We start from the raw sequence: 17936 nt of genomic DNA, 5'->3' as shown, positions 1-17936 counted from the left end.
TCCAAAATCAGGAAAGCAATGATGTCAAAAAATTGGCCTTAGTCAATAGTCAAGATCAAAAATGAATAATCTCTGGTCGCCTGCAGATGGCTGTGAACAAGAGAAGTCCTCGGTCTGATAGATTTAGAGAACGTCAGCCAGACAGGAAGGACAAATATTATCCAGACAGGATGTGGCATCCTGATGGACTCGTACTAGAGACCCGAATGCTGGAGTCAGTAGTTTGTTTTGAGTGGACATGCATGCAGCCAGGTTTAACACATTTTTAATCTTTTTTTTTCTTCAAACTGTACAGTATTTATGTCGAATTAAAGGTGGAACAAGTTTTTTTTTTTCCAAGTAATTTATCATGGTCTCCTTCCTTTTACGCCACAAAGCGTGGCATTTTAACAGGGCAGGAAGCTGAAGAGGGGAGAGCCGCTGCTCTTTATTTGAAGCTGAGGTGGTTTCAGGGCTTGTGATCCGGACGTCTCCTTGATGCTTGCTGTCAGGAAGCACAGGAATTTATATAAAAAAAAAAAATAAATAATAATCCAAAGTCACACAACTCCAGTCAAAGTATTCGAGTTTATTTAGATTCATATGGAAATCAGTGAAGGATTTAATTACACCAGTGGTGGTGAACATCAGTCTGCAGTGCTACAGCTTAATGGCACGCCGGCAGCGTCTTCCAGCCATAAATTTGGTCTGACGAAGGGAAAGTGCCTCAAAATTTACGAGAAAATATAAAAAGTGGGTAGAGTTTGGGTGGGTGCAAAAAACAAAAAAAGCTGATAAAGTAGCTGTTGCAGATGTTATTTAATGTAGATTTTCTACAATTCAGATAAGTCGTACATTCTTCACACAAGCTCAAATGTATACATACACCCCCCACCAATGGATGGTTTAAATTCCCTGGAATGTTTTGTTTTATTCATGAAATCAATAAGATCGTTGTTTTTCAGTGACCACTCTTATCAGAACTGGCAGGGTCCATCTAAATTAGCTGGTTTCCTAGCCAGGAGGCTTTTAGGCATGTTGTTTGTGTGTTACCTATAGGCGCTGTTCCAGAAGCTTGCCGTTAGCTTGCTTTATCCAACCACACCCATATTTTAATGTGTTTGGGATCATTGTCTTGTTCCGGCTCCCTGAACGGTCACACTTGGATGAAAGGAAGATATTTGCTGCCGCCCAGACGGAGAACCAAACACCTTCTGGAGGACCGTGTTCTGGTCTGACCGCGGTGACATGGAGGACGGTTTCAAACTCGTTCCACTTCACCTCCGGTCAGACGCTAGACGGTTAAAATCGGATACAAGCAGATCTTCAAACAGCACAATGACCCCGAATGGCACATGAAAACTGCTCCTGGCAGGAATGAAGCGGGTCCAGTGGCTTAATGGGCCTGACCTCAGCCCTGTTAAGTATTTCATAGACTAAACTTAAAAGCTGAACCAGTACAGGGTGAGTCCCGCCAGGAAGAGCGCTCAAATATCCAGCAGGAGCTAAGGACGGTGCTGAAGCTACAGAAAGCGTGGGGCTCCTCTGCAGCCATCCAAAGATTAGAGCGTGTATGTATGATATTGACTCTGTGTGTAAATTCAGACTGGTGCACCAAATTCCTGTTTTTAAAATTCAGCATCTGTTTCAGCCCAAAGAAAAGAAAATTAAACGCATCATTAAAAGCCCAACGTTAAGACGTTTTCCCACTGTTGCTGCGAGGACATTTTATCCTTGTGGTGTAAATCGAATGCTCCTTCATGATGATAACTCGGCTTGGCTGTGGACGGAGAATCAGAATAAACCAGCCGATTTGAAGCATCGTTCCTATAAAACCTGTAAAATAAGAAACATCCCCAGACAATGATCGCCAGTATCGTCATGCAGCGAAGGTTGTGCCATTTCCTTTTCTCTGCCTTCATCGCCTCCGCCGCTGAGGCCCGGTAAGTTTAGTTTCTCGTGTTAATGTTTAACAATTAGCATCGTCAGCGTACAACAACCTTTATGTTTCATTTTTCTAGCCAAGCGGACCGTCCTGTTTCTTCTCTATGACGCACTTTGGTCAGTAGCTGCTGACAGATTTACTGTTTTATGTGTTAAACTTCATTTCTAAACGGTGTCAACGTTTCGATTCCTGACTGAGGGTTTATGGAGTAGGGTGCAAGCTGCGGTCATAAAACAAGTGAAATGTGGCAGAGTAACAAGTCCTCAAGACAAAAACCTGCTCTTCTGTGAAAATGTGAATGATTTGACGTCTCCTCTCAGCCTTTATTTAAGCCTGTGAACCAAAACCCTCCGATTCTTAACAGATAAAAACAAACTTAAACGAGTCCCTCCTTGTGGCGGTGCGCAGCAGCAGCAGCAGGCGGCGGCAGGGCGGACCGAGGATACTGTGATCCTCTCCCTAAAGCACCAACAGTCTGTCGGGGGAGGGTCTTTACTTTGCTCCAGGGTCCCTCCATCCCCCAAATGTCTTCTCCAGGTAGAGCGCCACGGCGAGGGTTAGACGGTCCTGCAGTTTCCCGGCCACGACCTGCACGCCCAGAGGAAGGCCCTCCGCGCCCAGACCCAGAGGACACTGGGTAACGGGCAGCCCGAGGATGTTCAGAATAGCTGAGGACAGGAAATCAGATGTCACGACAGCCAGGTAGGTTGTTTTAGATACCTGGATTGATTAATGATTAATGAAGTGCTCCAAACCTTCTGACAACTTTGACACAAACTTTCACCAAGTGTAGCTCTCTGCAACATTTTAACTACCTTCTGTGAGGAAGTGAGCAGGGGCTGTAATCTGGGACTTTATTCCCTTCGTACAGAAAGGAACGACCAATATTTTTAGCATAGGGCTGGATCTGGCGGTCTGCTGTGTGCGTCCCATGCAGTCATGCTGTTACACAAACATCTGGGTGCCCATATCTTTATTGTCGGACTCCTAATTACTGCTGAGCATCATGCAAGTCTTTTAAAAGGCAGAATAATGCCGCGTTTCAGTAAGTGGAGGTTTTAAAATACAGTCTCTACAGACAGCGGCAGTGATCCTGAATGCATGCAGTTTGAATCTGAGATCTGATTTTAGATGGAGCTCTTATGAAAGGTTGAACTCGCACCACAGGATCAGAGGTGGGCAGACCAACCACAAAGTCTAAGTCTTTGAAAAGTTGCACCAAGGCTCAATTCGCCAAACTCTTTCATTCTAAAGGGGTGCAGTTTTCTCATAAGTGATATTCTGTTAAAAATTGGCATGAAGGTCAGAAGAACGGTGTTTTGTGACAAATTCCTGTAAAAACATTAAGAATAGCCATTTTTAAATTCCCTGTTTTTCATAAGAGTTTGAAAATCTGCATCTTTTAGCGCATCTTAATCTTTGACACTGTTGTACGTACAAGTTATCGCCAGGCTGTCATGTCGTTTTTTTGGATACAATTCTAGAAAATTTCAGAGGTTGCAACTCTGAGACCATATTGAATACACACACCCTCCACTATAATGACATATACACAAGCATTACGCAGTTGTCCTCCGCAACAACCCAATAATACCATTACCTAATCCACCGCTAAGCTATGCCGGGGCTCAGTCTGCTCTGATGAAAATGCTCCCGCTGCCATATACGCTGGTGTGTGGTTTCGCTGTTTCTCTGGATGCATTCCCGCAGTAGAGCGTTGTGTAGTGCTGCCCCCTTGGTGTTCGTCAGGCTAATGACAGCTAGCGCTAGCTTTAATGTTGTTATAGCTGCACCAACGCACTTTCAAGAGCCTTATTGACTTTTCTATGTTGCATTCAAACATCAGGGTTGAATTGATTTCGTACTGATTAAATTTCAGCGTAACTTTGACAACTTTCAGCGTAACGGTCCATTATCCTGAAATACACTGGCGAGATACCTGCAGCAAGATAGTGACATCATTAGTGACTGATGTATCCTGAACTGACCTGCTGAACGCTGTGAACTTTACACCCTTTATCCCAACACACTCAATTCCAAACACTGGCCCATCAAATACGACATTCTTTAAAAAAAAAAAAAAAGGTAAGGCTTGATGTTTTCCACTTCTTTTCCTCACGTTTAGACCCACATGACAAGTTTTTACATGCACAAAGGCAAGAAGGCAAACTGTGAGACAACAGCTTTAGCTTTCTTTGCTCCCAACTGAGCCGTAACACAGGAAAAACAGGACTGCTAAATTCTGCTTGATCACTAACCGGTGTAGGCAAAGTCAAAGGGTCTGAAGAGGGGGTGGTGGTGTTTGGGGGCCACTCTGGGGTGAGATGGGTAAAGCAGCACGCCGTCGGTGCCCAGCAGCTCATCCATCTTCCTCTGCAGCTCCTCCTTCTGCCGGATGATGAAAGGGGACGGTTTGGACAAGTGGGTCATCTCGAGCAGGGCCAGCACTAAAGCGGATCACACAGAGCACACCTCAGGTGTTAGTGACTTTGACAACAGCAACGTAAATGAGTACCAGAGCGTTATCTGTTCTCTTCTTACTGATGGCGGGCATTGTGTGGTCGGATTTTCCCACCATCCGTTTGAGCAGCTCCCAGAGAGCCCACGCAGGTCGACCCGGCTCACCCATCAGCTCAGCAAAGGCCTGAGGAGGCTGGAGGAGGAAAACATTTGGTTGTGCTTTTAAAATCATACAAATGATTTATTTGTCTTTAGTTTTTTTTAATACTTTCTTGGTGTAAACACTGTGGGGTTCATAAAAAAATGGTTTTTGAATCCTCATCAACACTGTTCCTACAAACCTTAACTTTCTGTTAAGTCTCACATGGTTTTCTTTACTAAAGGAAGGGAGCCATTTTGCTCTGTTTGTAACATATAGAACAATAGTTGTATGGTTGGGATTTATTCGCTCAAATCAAAGCCCATGCAGAGTTTAGACGAATAAATTATTCTGTAGTAGAAATGCACATCTTAAATTCACAAAATAACCCACAAAAGTGCAGATTTTTCTGCAACTTCCTGTTTTTTTTTATGCAAAATCTACAACTATCAAGGGAAAGCAGAGGAGTAAAAAGCAGAGTTTTTCTTTCAAGTATAAGAAAATAATGGCAGAAACTAGCAAAGTACGGCTTGTAGGTAAATAAATACCTTAAAAGGTCCAGATAACATCGCCTGTTAAAGTACATTATTGTCCCAATTATGTGTTGCACTACGCCATAAAATCCCAATAAAATACACAGATATTGGTGGTTGTAATGTGACAAAATGTGAAAGACTTCAACGGGGGAGAAATACCTGCAAGGCACTGTTTTTTTTTTTTTTTACTTTAGTGCATTGAGCAAAAACAAATTTTGCAGTACATTTTGTTCGAGCAGTAAAGTTGTAAATGAGTCATGGCATGGCCCTAACAATGACTTACCAGATTAAGCGATGGACTGTGAACTCTACAGGGAGGTGTGTGTTTGTGCGGGTCTTAATAAACCTTTGTACGCGATCATAGTGAACTCAACGTTTGGTTGCATTAAATAACACAATTACAACGAGAGGGAGGAGATTTAGTTGAAATGGCGACAGCGGTCAGACAAAGTCAGCGCGGCGTCCTGTGAAGTGTAGGGAACGGCTCCGTTTTGGTGCCCAGTCTTAAGTTGTGGTATGCAGAGTGCTGGCAGCTGAGCAGATTAGGCAACGTTTCCGGGCCAGCAGACAATAGGCGCTGTGACTAAACCTCACACAGCTTTCGAATTATCCGAAACATAAAGCTTTATATTTGTTGTAAATTCATCTAAAGAATCCCCGAGATCCATTTAGTTTAAGTTCAGACAGTTTTAGGCAACACATTCTTCATCAATCTAGATTTGACACTTTTCATGGAAATTACTACGTCTCACCTTCACACTCATTAGTAACTAAAAACTCCGCTGCCGCTAAACAGTTTTTACAGTTTTACACTTACAACAACAACAAAAAAACTTTCCTTTTCTGCATCCAGCTTGTGGTTATTAGTAGTCTTCATAACTACACGTTCAATCTAAATTCAAAGATTAGTTTAAATCCTTGTAAAGGTTTCTCATGACTGGGAGCTACTTGTTAGTGTAAAGATGAAAATCTGAAGCATGGACCTGGGTCACAGCGTGCTACAGGACGTCCTGTTACAGGATGAAAACTGCTCGCTTCAATAGCTTATCAGAGCAGCAAGTCCATTACTGTTCTCTAATCTTACTGGTCCAATAATTCAGGAACGCTGTTGAAGTTTCTGAGCCAGGAACATGAATACATGATCAACACTAAAAGTCAGATAAAATGAAGAAATAGAGCAAAATAAGGAAAACAAACATGGAAACACTTTCACCTTTCTTTGCACTGCTACAGATTAGCTTTCTTTCATTACTGATCTAGTGTCTAACTCTGGTTTTTGCCACAGTCTCACCCACATTTCCCCATTGTGGGACAAAAGCGGTATTTCTTATCTTAAAACTATCTGACGACAGGCACTAAAAGCTAGCCTCGTGAGACCATCCTGATCTCGTGAGCTTTCAAGGTTTCACTCTCAGATCAGTCTGGCTACTTTCCGTTAAAGAAAATTTGGAGCAGTTCACCAAACGAACGTCCAATCAGCGTTGGCTTTGAGGCGGGTTGAGGTGTGACACAACGAGAAGCGCAACAGTTCAGTCTAAAGAACATGGCGGCTTCAGACGATGAAACTAGCGTTAGCGTGGCTATCGAACAAGTTTTATCGGAATTACAGAGTATTTCTTCACTGAAAGAAGAGCAAAACACTGCTCTGGAGGCTTTTCTCAGAGGAAAAGATGTTCTTCTCCTGACTGGTTTCGGCAAGAGCTTGTAGTTGTGTTTTCGTCATCGCTGTTAGTACGTCATATGTTTCGTTGATCTGATTGGTTTATTTGGCCCGTCTATCACCAACATAGGCCAATCAGCTAACCAGTATTTTCGCCCCTTCCCAAAATTACTTCAACGGAAGGTTTCCAGATGGATATGCGGAGCAAATCCATCTGGTGGAGAGTCAGGTTAACTAAAAGCAGCCCTAGTAAAAAAAAAAAAAAAAAAGAAGCTCCTGGTGTGCAGTGATTTTAACGCTGAAGTTTAAAGTGGTTTCTAGGCCATCGGTGGGTTACAGGGTGCTTGGTGAGTCTACTCAGACGGACATACCTTGCCCTCCTTGTCAGGTAGACCCATGTATGTGTCCCAGATCTGGAAGCCGTAGCGCAGCTCGGGTAGACACACCCGCTGCACTCTGACTCCGAGGTCCGCCTCCAGACGCTCCACCACCTGCAGAACATCGCACGTCTAGTCTGAGAGCAACGTCCCTCACACGCCACGTATCTGTAGGGCTTATCTGGCCTCAGATGCTCACCTTCCTCTGAATGTCCAGCAGCTCTCTGCTGACTGGGTGCGTGTAGGGGGAGCCGCCGTCGTGGGGGATGGAGAAGAACCGCAGCTTCTTCAGGTCCACGTCTGCGTCTAAGGACAGCCTGTGGGGACACAGGTTAGAATCCCAGATTAAGCAAACGGCTTCAGGGTTTGGGAGCGTCGTCCTGTTAGCTCAGGAACAAAACTAAGCTGAGCCAACATACTGCAAAAGGAATCAGCTCTCTTCCTTTGTTTGACCAATAATAGGCACATGCCAAAAGTATTTACACCTTTTTGAAGTGTTTTCCCCCTTATGTCGTGTTTTCACCAAAAGCAGAAATGCATTTTATTGGGATTTGCTGTAATAGACAAACTGGTGCATGAATCTGAGGTGGAGGGAAAATGATCCATGTCTTTGTGTGCGGTGGCTCTGCTATGAAGGGCTCGACCCGGAGCTGGTTTCACTCGTTCCTGTCTGGCAGAAGCTTCTCTGTCCAGTTTCCTCTGAGGTGTGGTGTTCCTCAAGGCTTCATCTTAGGACTCCTTCTGTTCTCCGTTTATCTGCTTCCTCCGAGATCTATTTTTTATTTTTTTTAGAAAGTACTATTTCCAGCAAGTGGAAGCCAGTATGTAGGAAACATGTTACAATGTTTAAAAGGACAATCAAACTCTGATGGAGCTTAACTTCTTATACTTAAATGGGGATAAAACTGATGACGGTTTTTGAGAAAACAGACTTGTTATCTGAGTGTAGGGATGCAATTTCCTATGACAACGGCTTTAAATCTGATGATCAGGTCAGTGTAGTAGTCCAGTTTAGCTTTTACCATCTGAGGCTGATTACTATCATGGGTATAATCAGACCCTGCCTTCCTCAGAGTGCCCCTGAAACTCTCTGTACTGGGATGGACAGTCATCTGCTTCTCGTCCAGAAGATTTTACTTCTGCTTTTTAAATGTTTAAACGTTCAGGCACCTTCCTACTTATCTGAGCTCTTAAACAAACAAGTTCCCAGCAGAGCTCTGTGGAATGATCTTCCCCTCATTGTAAGGGTGGCCATTGATGATTTCAAATCTCTTTTAAAGACATCTTTTTAATTCCAGTTGAGCCGGAGCATTAGGCTAGTTTAGTTTTATAGACTGTTGTGTTAACGGCTCTTATTCAGTGGGTTTTTACTGTAGATGTCTTTCATTGCTTATTTTATGTTCTTATTTCTAAGGCAGGGCGATAAAATCGATTTAATCGATTAATTTGAATTTACAATTCTTTAAGATTTAATTTTTGGAAAATCTGGATTTTATTTTGCCAATACACTCATTGGGTTTCCATGAAGAGAACAGCATGTGATGCTGAATATATGTTTAGGCAAATGTATTGTCAAAATATTAAGTGGAAACTTTTTTTTTACCGTAATACGAGGTACCTTATTTACTTATTTACTTTTTTTTTAACTTAGTTTGAAGTTCACAAGTGCAGTGAAGCCTGTTCTTAGCTCAATGTGTAATACCACTAGCAGCAAATGTTTTGTTATATTTTCATTGTTTATAATGGCACGGCTGCCATCTTGTTTTACAAGCATGTTTCACAGCTTGTTATTAGTTGCACTTTGAATTCAGGTCAACTCCCTGATGAAATGCTTGACATAAAAGCAAGATTTTAAAATAATTTCTTAAATTATTTTTTTATGAAACAAAAAGGAGGAAAAAAAAATCGATTAATCGGATTTGGTATGATAAAATTTGAGATTTATTTTTTAATTCATATCGCCCAGCCCTACTTATTTCTTTGTTTTTTTTCTAGACCTGTACAGCACTTTGGTGTGTAAAAGGCTTAATAAATAAACTTTGATTGATTGACAGGCTTTAAACTTTTTTTAGAAATAAAAATATGAGTGTGGAGCCGAGACAATCCTCTGTAGGACCGACACTAACAGCTTTCTATGCCTACAGACTGAATTGTGCTAGAAAAATAGCTCCACCCCACTAGGATTTCAAGGAACATCAATTTTAAAGTAATGCCACAGATTCAAAACTAAACTTAGGTCTGGACTTTGACTAGGCCATTCTAAGGAATGGAACCGTTTTGCTGCAGCTCTGACTGCAGCTTCAGGATGTTTTCCGGCTGGAGGGTGAACATCCGTCCCACTCTTTGCTTCCCATCAACAGCGACGTGCTAAACACCAGCAGCAGTTCAGAGCATTTTCAGAGACGCGGCAGTAGGCGGCCCTGCTGCACAGGACTCATGAAGCATACAAGGGGAGCGAGCAAAGGGAGCCGTGTGGGTTTCCATGAGGATAGCTGATACCAGCAATACTTATCCACATGCATCAGCCTCTGGGTGATTGCAATAATTTGAATATACACTCGGTTATAAAACGTTATGCGATACACCTATGAGGACACTTCCGCACACGTTTGGCACTGAAACAAGCCGCTCACTGATAACAGGCTCCAGGTCCGGACTCACAGGTGAGTTTACCTGAATATAGTCCTTCCTGTGTGACGTTACAGAGACCAGCTCATGGAGGCATGCGCTCCAAATATTCATGTTTGACACCAACATGCAGCGGCAAAGTCAAATCTAAAGCGATGTTGCTAGCAGCTGTGACAGTTTGCGGTTTTCTCACATGTGCGCGTTGGGTCCTGCCATGATCTTGAGCATGGGCACCAGGTCTTCAGCGTAGCGGCACATGGGACCAGTGCTGAGGTACTCCATCTGTCTGCCAGAGGGGGGCGGGTACTGGTTCTCACAGGACACCACACCTGAAACACAGCACCGACTCTGAGCCCCGCTGGGAAAAAAGGTCTCGTTTGACCCTTCCGGGCCTCCGTGAACTCGAGGACTTCCCTCACTGCAAAAACGGAACTAAAAATAAGAAACATTTACTTGAAGTTAGTGCATTTATCCTTGATTTGAGCAGGTAACCAAGGTGATCTGCCAATGAAATAGGATTTTTGCACTTAAAATAGGAACAACTCATCTCCATCATCTTATTTCAAGTGCAGTATATCCAATCATCTTATTTTAGGGGTCAGAATACTCATTCCATTGGCAGATTATCTTATTTACCTGCTCAAATCAAGGACAAACGCGCTAATTTCAAGAAGTTTTTACTCATTTTTAATTCTGTTTTTGCAGTGCTGCGGTCTCTCTGCTGGAAGCTCGCTGCGTTTCTACGCCTCGGACGGAGAATCTGAAACGTCGGGGGTCCAGAGCGTATGCAAAGGTTTATCAGAACATTTTATGGAGCTTGTTGTGATGTCGGAACAGGAGGTTCACCCTGTTCTCCACAGACACAAAATGATATTAACTCAGTATGAAGCTAATCAGCCATTGCATTAAACGCCGAGATAGATCAATCGACGGATGAACGGTGAGAATCTTGACCATCTGAGACGTGGCTGAGGCAAAGTCAGGTGATGATCCCCGACAGGTTCCTCTCTCTTCACACGTTCTCGTTGGAAAATCTGAACAGAGGCAGGACGCAGACAGCGAGTCAACGGGTCGGGCAGCTTCTTTTTTACCTGGAGTGGTTTTGTGGCCGAAGATCCCATTGAAGAAACAAGGCATGCGGATGCTGCCGCCGATGTCTGAGCCCACGCCGACGACGGCGCCGGCCGCCGCCAGGATGCTGCCCTCCCCTCCTGAGGACACAAGAGAGTACGTTACTGCTGGCGCACACGCAGCAGGTCCTGATTGTTAGTCGGTCACTCCAGGAAACGGAGGGAGCGGCAGCCTAAGCATCAAAAGCTTCTTAAAGAGGAGGAGCGGAATGAGCTCCTCATCGCTCCTTTAGGAGGAGTGAATACTGCTGGTCAAGACTCAATGCGATCTACTGGGGTTCCTTAGACATAAAACTATTTAACCAGTCTGTATGATTTGGTTGAAGCTGACTAAGGCTACGATCACACTGCAGGTCTTAATGCTCAATTCAGATTTTTTTGTGAAATCGGATTTTTTTGCGTGTCCGTTCACATTTCCAAATATATGCGACTTGAATGTAATCTCCTGTGTGAACTGCATTCATACACCTAAGTGTCCCGCATGCGCAGTAGAGGACGCAATGACGTCATACATAGCAAGTGTGCTCATTGTTTGCGGAAATAAACATGTATCGTAATGCTGCAGCGTATCTTGCGTTCTTTACGTTATTCTCCAACCAGAGCAAGCACATTACCAACGCAATCTTTTTAAGAAGATGAAAAAGTATCAGAGCCAAATGTGAGTGATGTGAGTGGCTTTACTGATACGGACTTCTTTCATAATTTTAGAATGACAAAGGCAACCTTTATGTGTGTCTGAACGGATCTCTTTAGCGCTCTCACGTAAAAACACACATCTTTGGCCAAAGCGGTGAGTAAATGCGTTGTCGTGGGGCTGTATGGACTTGCAACAGGTGCTTGTTACCGCACAATAATCAACCTCTTTGGTATAGCCAGGTCCATCGTTAGTGACGTTTGTCAAGTATCAATGACGTGTAGGTCGGATGAATGCGACCTGGGCGTACAGACACAGGTCGCATTTGAAAAGATCAGATACGTATCGGATTCAGGACCACATATCCAAGCGACCTGGGTCGCATTTGAAAAAATCCAATCTGTGTTGTTCAGACTGTCATGAAAAGATCAGATCCAGGTCGCATATGGGCAAGAAAATCTGAATTGGGTCACTTCAGGCTGCAGTGTGAACGTAGCCTTTGTAAAGTGCCTTGAGATGACGCGTGTTGTGAACCGGCGCTACGTGAATCAAGTCGATCTGAGCGATCTTTTTTTTTTTTCCATGAAGGACGGCTGCCGACCTGAGCTCCCCCCTGGTATCCTCTCCAGGTCGTACGGGTTGCAGGTGACGCCGTACAGGTGGTTGTGAGACTCCAGCCACATGCACAGCTCGCTGGTGTTGGTGACGCCCAGCGGCACGGCGCCGGCTCTCTTCAGCAGGGCCACGGGGGGAGCGTCGACGGGGGCCACGACTCCTCGCCTGGACATCAGCCCCGTCGTCAGGGGCATGCCTGCAGGACGGAAAGGACACGCTCACAGCGGCAGGAACATGGGGGGGGGGGATTTCTGTTAGGAGGCGTACTCACCCTGGAGGGAAAAGGACTCTTTGACCGACAGCGGGACTCCCAGAAGAGGCAGCCTGTCCTCCAGCACCTCCTCCCCTCCCGTCTCCTCCTCTATCAGCTTGTCAACCTGAGCCGCCTCCTGGAGGGCAGCTGCAAACCTGAAGAGGAAGAAGAACGTTTCCTCATTTGATCTCATTATATGGGGGTCAGTCCACTGTTTATACAGTGTCTTGCAAACCCTGTAAGTTGAACCTTTTGCCATAATACTACCACTAATAATAATAATAATAATAATAATAATAATAATAATAATAATAATAATAATAATAATAATAATAATAATCACTGAACTTTATTGATCTCATAGCGATTTCTCATGGAGAAATTCACTTCTGCATCTTAACCCATCCCCTTGGGGAGCAGTGGGCTGCCACTGTGCGCTGCTTGGGGAGTAATCGGGGGTTAAGGGTCTTGCTCAGGGACCCAGAGTGCAGGCTGTGGGGATCGAACCGAGTACTTGCATCCTTCTCAGAGCACAAGTGTACTCCTCTAACCACTAGGCCACCACTCCCCATAAAACTATAACCTTTAGCCTCCCACACCGGGATTTGATCCACCGATCTCTTACATGGGAGGCAGCCATCTTGCTACTGGACAGCCCAGCACAAAGTAGTGCACACTTGGGAAACGGAGGGGGGGTAAAAAGCTGATGGTGTGGCCTGCCACCTAAAGGCAAGATGCTGTGGGTAGTGGGAACTGACACAGCATGAAACCCTGGACACCCCCACTGTGGGAATATAAAACGTTAACCAGTTGTTGTAATGGGACTTAAAGACTCAAAGGGTACGGACACCTCCTGCAAACACTGCGTCCAGAAACGACAGGAAGGAGGTCGTTTATCAGAAACCCTGTGACACCGGAGCGAAGCGGGCGCCTCCTCTCCCTCACCTGTCCTTCACGACGGCGTTGATGAAAGGGTTGACCTCCTGGATCCTGTCGATGTAGGCCTGCACCACCTCCACGCTGGACACCTGCAGACACGCCGCGGTTAGAGATCACGCCAAGGCCGGCTGAGGACACTTAAGGGGAACAGGCAGGAATGCAAGCGAGAAACACCGCCTCCGATTCACCGGAGGAAACACAAACAAACAGTTTATATCAGCTTTTAAATCAAGGTAAACCCTAATAAGACACGTGTGTGTCCATAATGATGACAGAAACACTGCAGTAGTAATCTGCTGTGGTCTGATCTACAGCACTGAGGTTACAAGCGCCATAAAAAAAAAAACCTTATGTGAGGGTTACTCCCTCTGAGCGTGTTTATCTGCACCTCTGATGATCTAAAAGCGGCTTTATCTGAACTGTGCATGTCAGAATGACCTGCGGTCAACATGTAGAGCAATCCATCATCCCTCTGTGCATGCTGTCTCATCAGAAACCCTGAAATCACAGAGCAACGGGCCTGTCTCTGCAGGTGTGTTGCCATTCAACAGGCGCTGAGGTGTCCACTCAACGCCTGCTGGAAAGTCGCCCACAGGACCCCGTGGTACTGCCGCTTTAATTCAGCCAGACTTTATAGCTTTATAACCGGGGGGCGATAAACAGCAGCTGGCTGTGAGTGGGTCTTAGGTTCCCACCAGGACACGGCTGAATGAAACCCGCCGGTGTCCGGCACGCACCTCTTTTCTCCGGATCCTCCTGGCGAGCTGCGTCGCTGACTGGAGCAGCAGCGGGTTGCCGGCGGGCGGCAGCTTCCTCGCGGAGGCAGCGGGTCTCTGGGTCCACAGGAGCTGGAAAATCGCGAAGAAGAGGGCCGTGACAGCTCTGAAGAGCCACGACTGCGCCTTTTCCAGGAGGCTCAGAGCCATGTTTCCACCGCGGGTTGGAGGACGGAGGGTCAACGGCAGCAGCTCAGCGGTGAGCCGCTCCTGATGTAGGTAGTGGTACCTGTTCCTGTTGGTCAAGATGGCGCAGGTTAGGGAGGACGGAGGCAGTGACCGGAAGTCGGCTGCTGGATTTCAGAATAAGATCCACATGAACGAATGACTCGCTGCTCTTTTAAACAGTTCAGCGATTAGTTTTATCGCATTATAAAATTATTCATCCTTACAAAGTAAATGTCACAATTATATATCAAGTGTATGTATATTATTATTATTATTATTATTATTATTATTATTATTATTATTATTATTATTGTTATTGTTATTATAATTGTATGATTATTATCCATTCACAATCTTCATAAAGAAGAATAAAACTTCCAAAACAAACTTTACTTTTGCTTCCCATTTTCATTATGTTTACATCACATTTTCTGTCTTTTAATCAACAAACACGCCAATAACAAATGAATACTAAGTTAATGAGAAAAAGAACTTGAACTATCACTTTATTTTGGATCTATAGTTATATATGTGGATATATATATATATATATATATATATATATATATATATAGAGAGAGAGAGAGAGAGAGAGAGAGAGAGAGAGAGAGAGAGAGAGAGTTATATATGTATATATTTATATTATTTTTGTGGAAAGTTGTGTATATATATATAAATATAAATGTTTGTATATCTGTATAGCTAGAGCGTGTAACGAAAGTAATTTCCCTCTGGGATTATTAAATTATGTCTGATTCTGAACTGCCTTCAGGCTAAGTAGGCGGAAGGTGGTCTTATTTTGAAATTCCCTACCGGAAATGTATAGCATGCATTCACTTTGGCTTACCTGAGGCTCAGTCCCAAACGTCATGGAAGGGTAAAGGTTTATAACCACGAAATAAACACTTTTCCATTGTCAGGCTTTTTATTTGTACATGCAAATTGAATGTTAGATTAGGTTTTATGTATTTAATATTTACTTAAATGCTTTTGTCATCAACCAATCCGTAACAGAGGAGTTGAATAAATTGTCTAAATTTTTTTTTTAGACAAAGACACAGTTGTTAGTTTTATTAAAAGCAAAACAAAAATAATAATAAAAAAGCTCCTAACATCTCAGTTCATTACACAGCTCAGTTATTTATTCCGCTTCCCAAAAAGAGTGTATTGGGCTATATTTCAAAGTCTAGAATATGCTTAAGTTGATCTAAAATAGATGCAATAACTTAATTAAAAAGATTATCTCAATTAATCAGTCTTTATTTTTTTCCTTTTTATTTTTATTTTTAATGTATTTGTTTATTTTTTATTGGAGGTCTATTTAGGCAGTATGAGTAGTCAACCCTATTGCTGTAAATATTGGCGAATTTACTCAGAACATGAAATTCACCAATTCCGGTGGGCAAAGGCATGTTGCCTTCAAATCAGGACGTATAATCACAAAAGTATGGAGTAGTGTGACAGAGTAAAAACATTTTTTTAAAGCAATAGGGTTAATCTGATCACAATATTGTTGTTTTTTGCTTTGTGTTCTCTTAAATAGAACTTCTTGAAAATATCTAGAAAGTACACTCTCCATCTCTATCTCTTTTGGACACAAAGTCTTTCCGACCAGACTCTGGTTTACTTACCAAGAACGTTTAGTCTAAAGCAGGTTTTATTCATCCTCACTCTATTTTGAAACAGAACTGTTCACTTATAAATTTCTCAATCTTGGACCATCTTCTCCCACCTAAAATTCAGAAATTAGCCACAACTAGTCAAAATTTGCCCTGTCCGCTTATTGTCCCCAAATTATATTAGTCCCGATTACACACTGGTCATATTTTGTATATTGGGTAGTTATTGATCTTGGAATTCATAATTGCACATTGCATGTCAATAGGCTGATCAGCAGCACCTTTATTACCAGATGTAAGATTAAATGAATGCACACATGACTGAGAGCTATTAAAAATGAGTGCAGTGAGGTTATGTCATCGCTCTTAAAAAGGGAAATGTTGCCATATTTACTTCTACCAGCGTTCAGGTAAAGCGGATTTCCTTCTGTTTCCATCAACATATTCACACGAGCAGAACAGTTCATGACCCCAGACTCTGAGGACGTCGCAGGCAAGCAGCTTCATTGCGCAATCGCGGTCCAGTGCAGCAGCTGTCTGTGGCCACTAGAGGGAAGCACTGCCAAAGAAACCTCAACCACTCTGGGCTCTGAAACGAAACGAACCGAGAGGAAGAACAAGAATCGCTGCAATGCAGATTGGTTTTAGTGGAGAATCCATTCTGTGTTTGGTGTCTGACCTTTCTGCTGATGCTGCTGGTTTTACCTCAACCTGATTTTTCCTTTCTCTTCTCCTTTGTGAGTCACATTCTCCCCAATTAAAAGCTGGACTTTAACTCAGGATTTTACTCCTCAGTACAATTCTGTCTAATAAATGATTCAATTATTATTAGTTGTTTCTCTGTTGCTATTTTTCAAGGAACCTGCATTGATGTTGGATTTTTATTTTCCAATAGATTGATTTAGATTTAACAAAGAATATTAACACAATAAACAATATTTATTAGAAACGGAGTATGTTTAATGTTAGCAGTATTGTGAAAAACCCTTTCTTTATGGTGTTTATATATATATATATATATATATATATATATATATATATATATATATATATATATATATATATATAGTTTTGTTTTTTACTATGATTAGACAGTGTTCAGTTTTATGCTGACTGTTCTCTAACGTACACGATCCTAATTCAATTCCTTCAACCCAATAATACTTTATTAATCCTAAATTGAAATTGACAATTCAGCATACTCCAACAAAACGTTTTGGTGAATTTTCTTTGCAAGGTCAAATATTTAACTGTAAACAACCCTAATAAGTTTTTGTTCCTATCGACTATTGCTGCAGGCAGTTCAGGGAGAAGGTTGTGGAAACATTTAAAGTTTTAATCAGAGCAGCAGCCAAGAGCCCCGTGGCAATTTGGAGGAGCTGAAGAGATTCACAGCTCGGGTGGAGGAATCTGTTTACAGGGCAACTATTTGATTTGCACTCACAAGTCTGATCAGTAAGGAGTGAAAGCATTGTTAAATTGTTGGAAAGGGGACAAATGAATTCTCATCAGCAATTTGCCACAAGCCATGTAGAGTCACAATAAGCATGTGTACTAAAGCATGTGTACTAAATAAATAAATAAAAAAGTGCTCTGCTCAGATCAGACCAAATTTGAACTCTTTGGCCTTCATGCAAGTTGCTGTGTGGTAGCTCACCTTAAACGCACCATAAGCATGGTGGCGGGTGGCAGCATCATGCTGTAGGGATGCTTCTCTGCACCAGGGGCAGGGAGCTGATCAGAGCGAAAACGGAAAGATGAACAGACCTTCAAGCTTCAAAACTGGATAAAAACTGTCAGAGGCTGCAAAACATTATGGAAAAGCCCGACATATGGAGCAAGAACTACAATTAAATTGCTCACATCAATGCATATTTATGTTAGAACTAAATCTAATAGGTCATCTTTGGCAAGACTTGGAAAAATGATGCTGACAGACGCTCTCCTTCCAAAGTGAATTATCTTGAGCTAGTTTGTAAAGAAAAACGGGTACATTTTCAGTCTCTTGTTATTTAAAACTGATAGACATACCCCACGAAACTGGTTGTAAGGAGCATTGACTCAGCAGGACAAAAAGC

General features: G+C 43.0%; 1 protein-coding gene across 1 annotated transcript; it reads right to left on the bottom strand.

Annotated features, from left to right (window-relative positions):
* Positions 1-781: 781 nt before the first annotated feature.
* faah2b (fatty acid amide hydrolase 2b) lies at positions 782-17544 on the bottom strand. The gene is made up of 12 exons (XM_036146339.1): positions 17516-17544; positions 14033-14306; positions 13302-13384; positions 12375-12511; positions 12090-12299; positions 10816-10935; positions 9918-10053; positions 7296-7413; positions 7091-7210; positions 4466-4577; positions 4183-4371; positions 782-2592 (listed from the first exon to the last, which is right to left on the bottom strand). Exons 1-12 carry the CDS (start codon positions 17533-17535, stop codon positions 2417-2419), a joined length of 1695 nt encoding a protein of 564 aa, XP_036002232.1. The 5' UTR covers positions 17536-17544; the 3' UTR covers positions 782-2416.
* Positions 17545-17936: the final 392 nt, after the last annotated feature.

This window comes from Fundulus heteroclitus, chromosome 14, assembly GCF_011125445.2.
Source record: "Fundulus heteroclitus isolate FHET01 chromosome 14, MU-UCD_Fhet_4.1, whole genome shotgun sequence".
Lineage (NCBI taxonomy): Eukaryota > Metazoa > Chordata > Actinopteri > Cyprinodontiformes > Fundulidae > Fundulus > Fundulus heteroclitus.
This window is presented reverse-complemented; position numbering and strand designations above follow the sequence as displayed.

Bases quoted from the DNA above. Each gene is read 5' to 3' on its own strand.
- faah2b (XM_036146339.1), bottom strand. From the start codon at position 17,535: ATGCTTATGGTGCGTTTAAG. The intron at 14,307-17,515 runs GTGAGCTACCAC...CTTGACCAACAG, and splicing joins ATGCTTATGGTGCGTTTAAG to GAACAGGTACCACTACCTAC. The intron at 13,385-14,032 runs GTGCGTGCCGGA...GCGTGTCTGCAG, and splicing joins GGAGGATCCGGAGAAAAGAG to GTGTCCAGCGTGGAGGTGGT.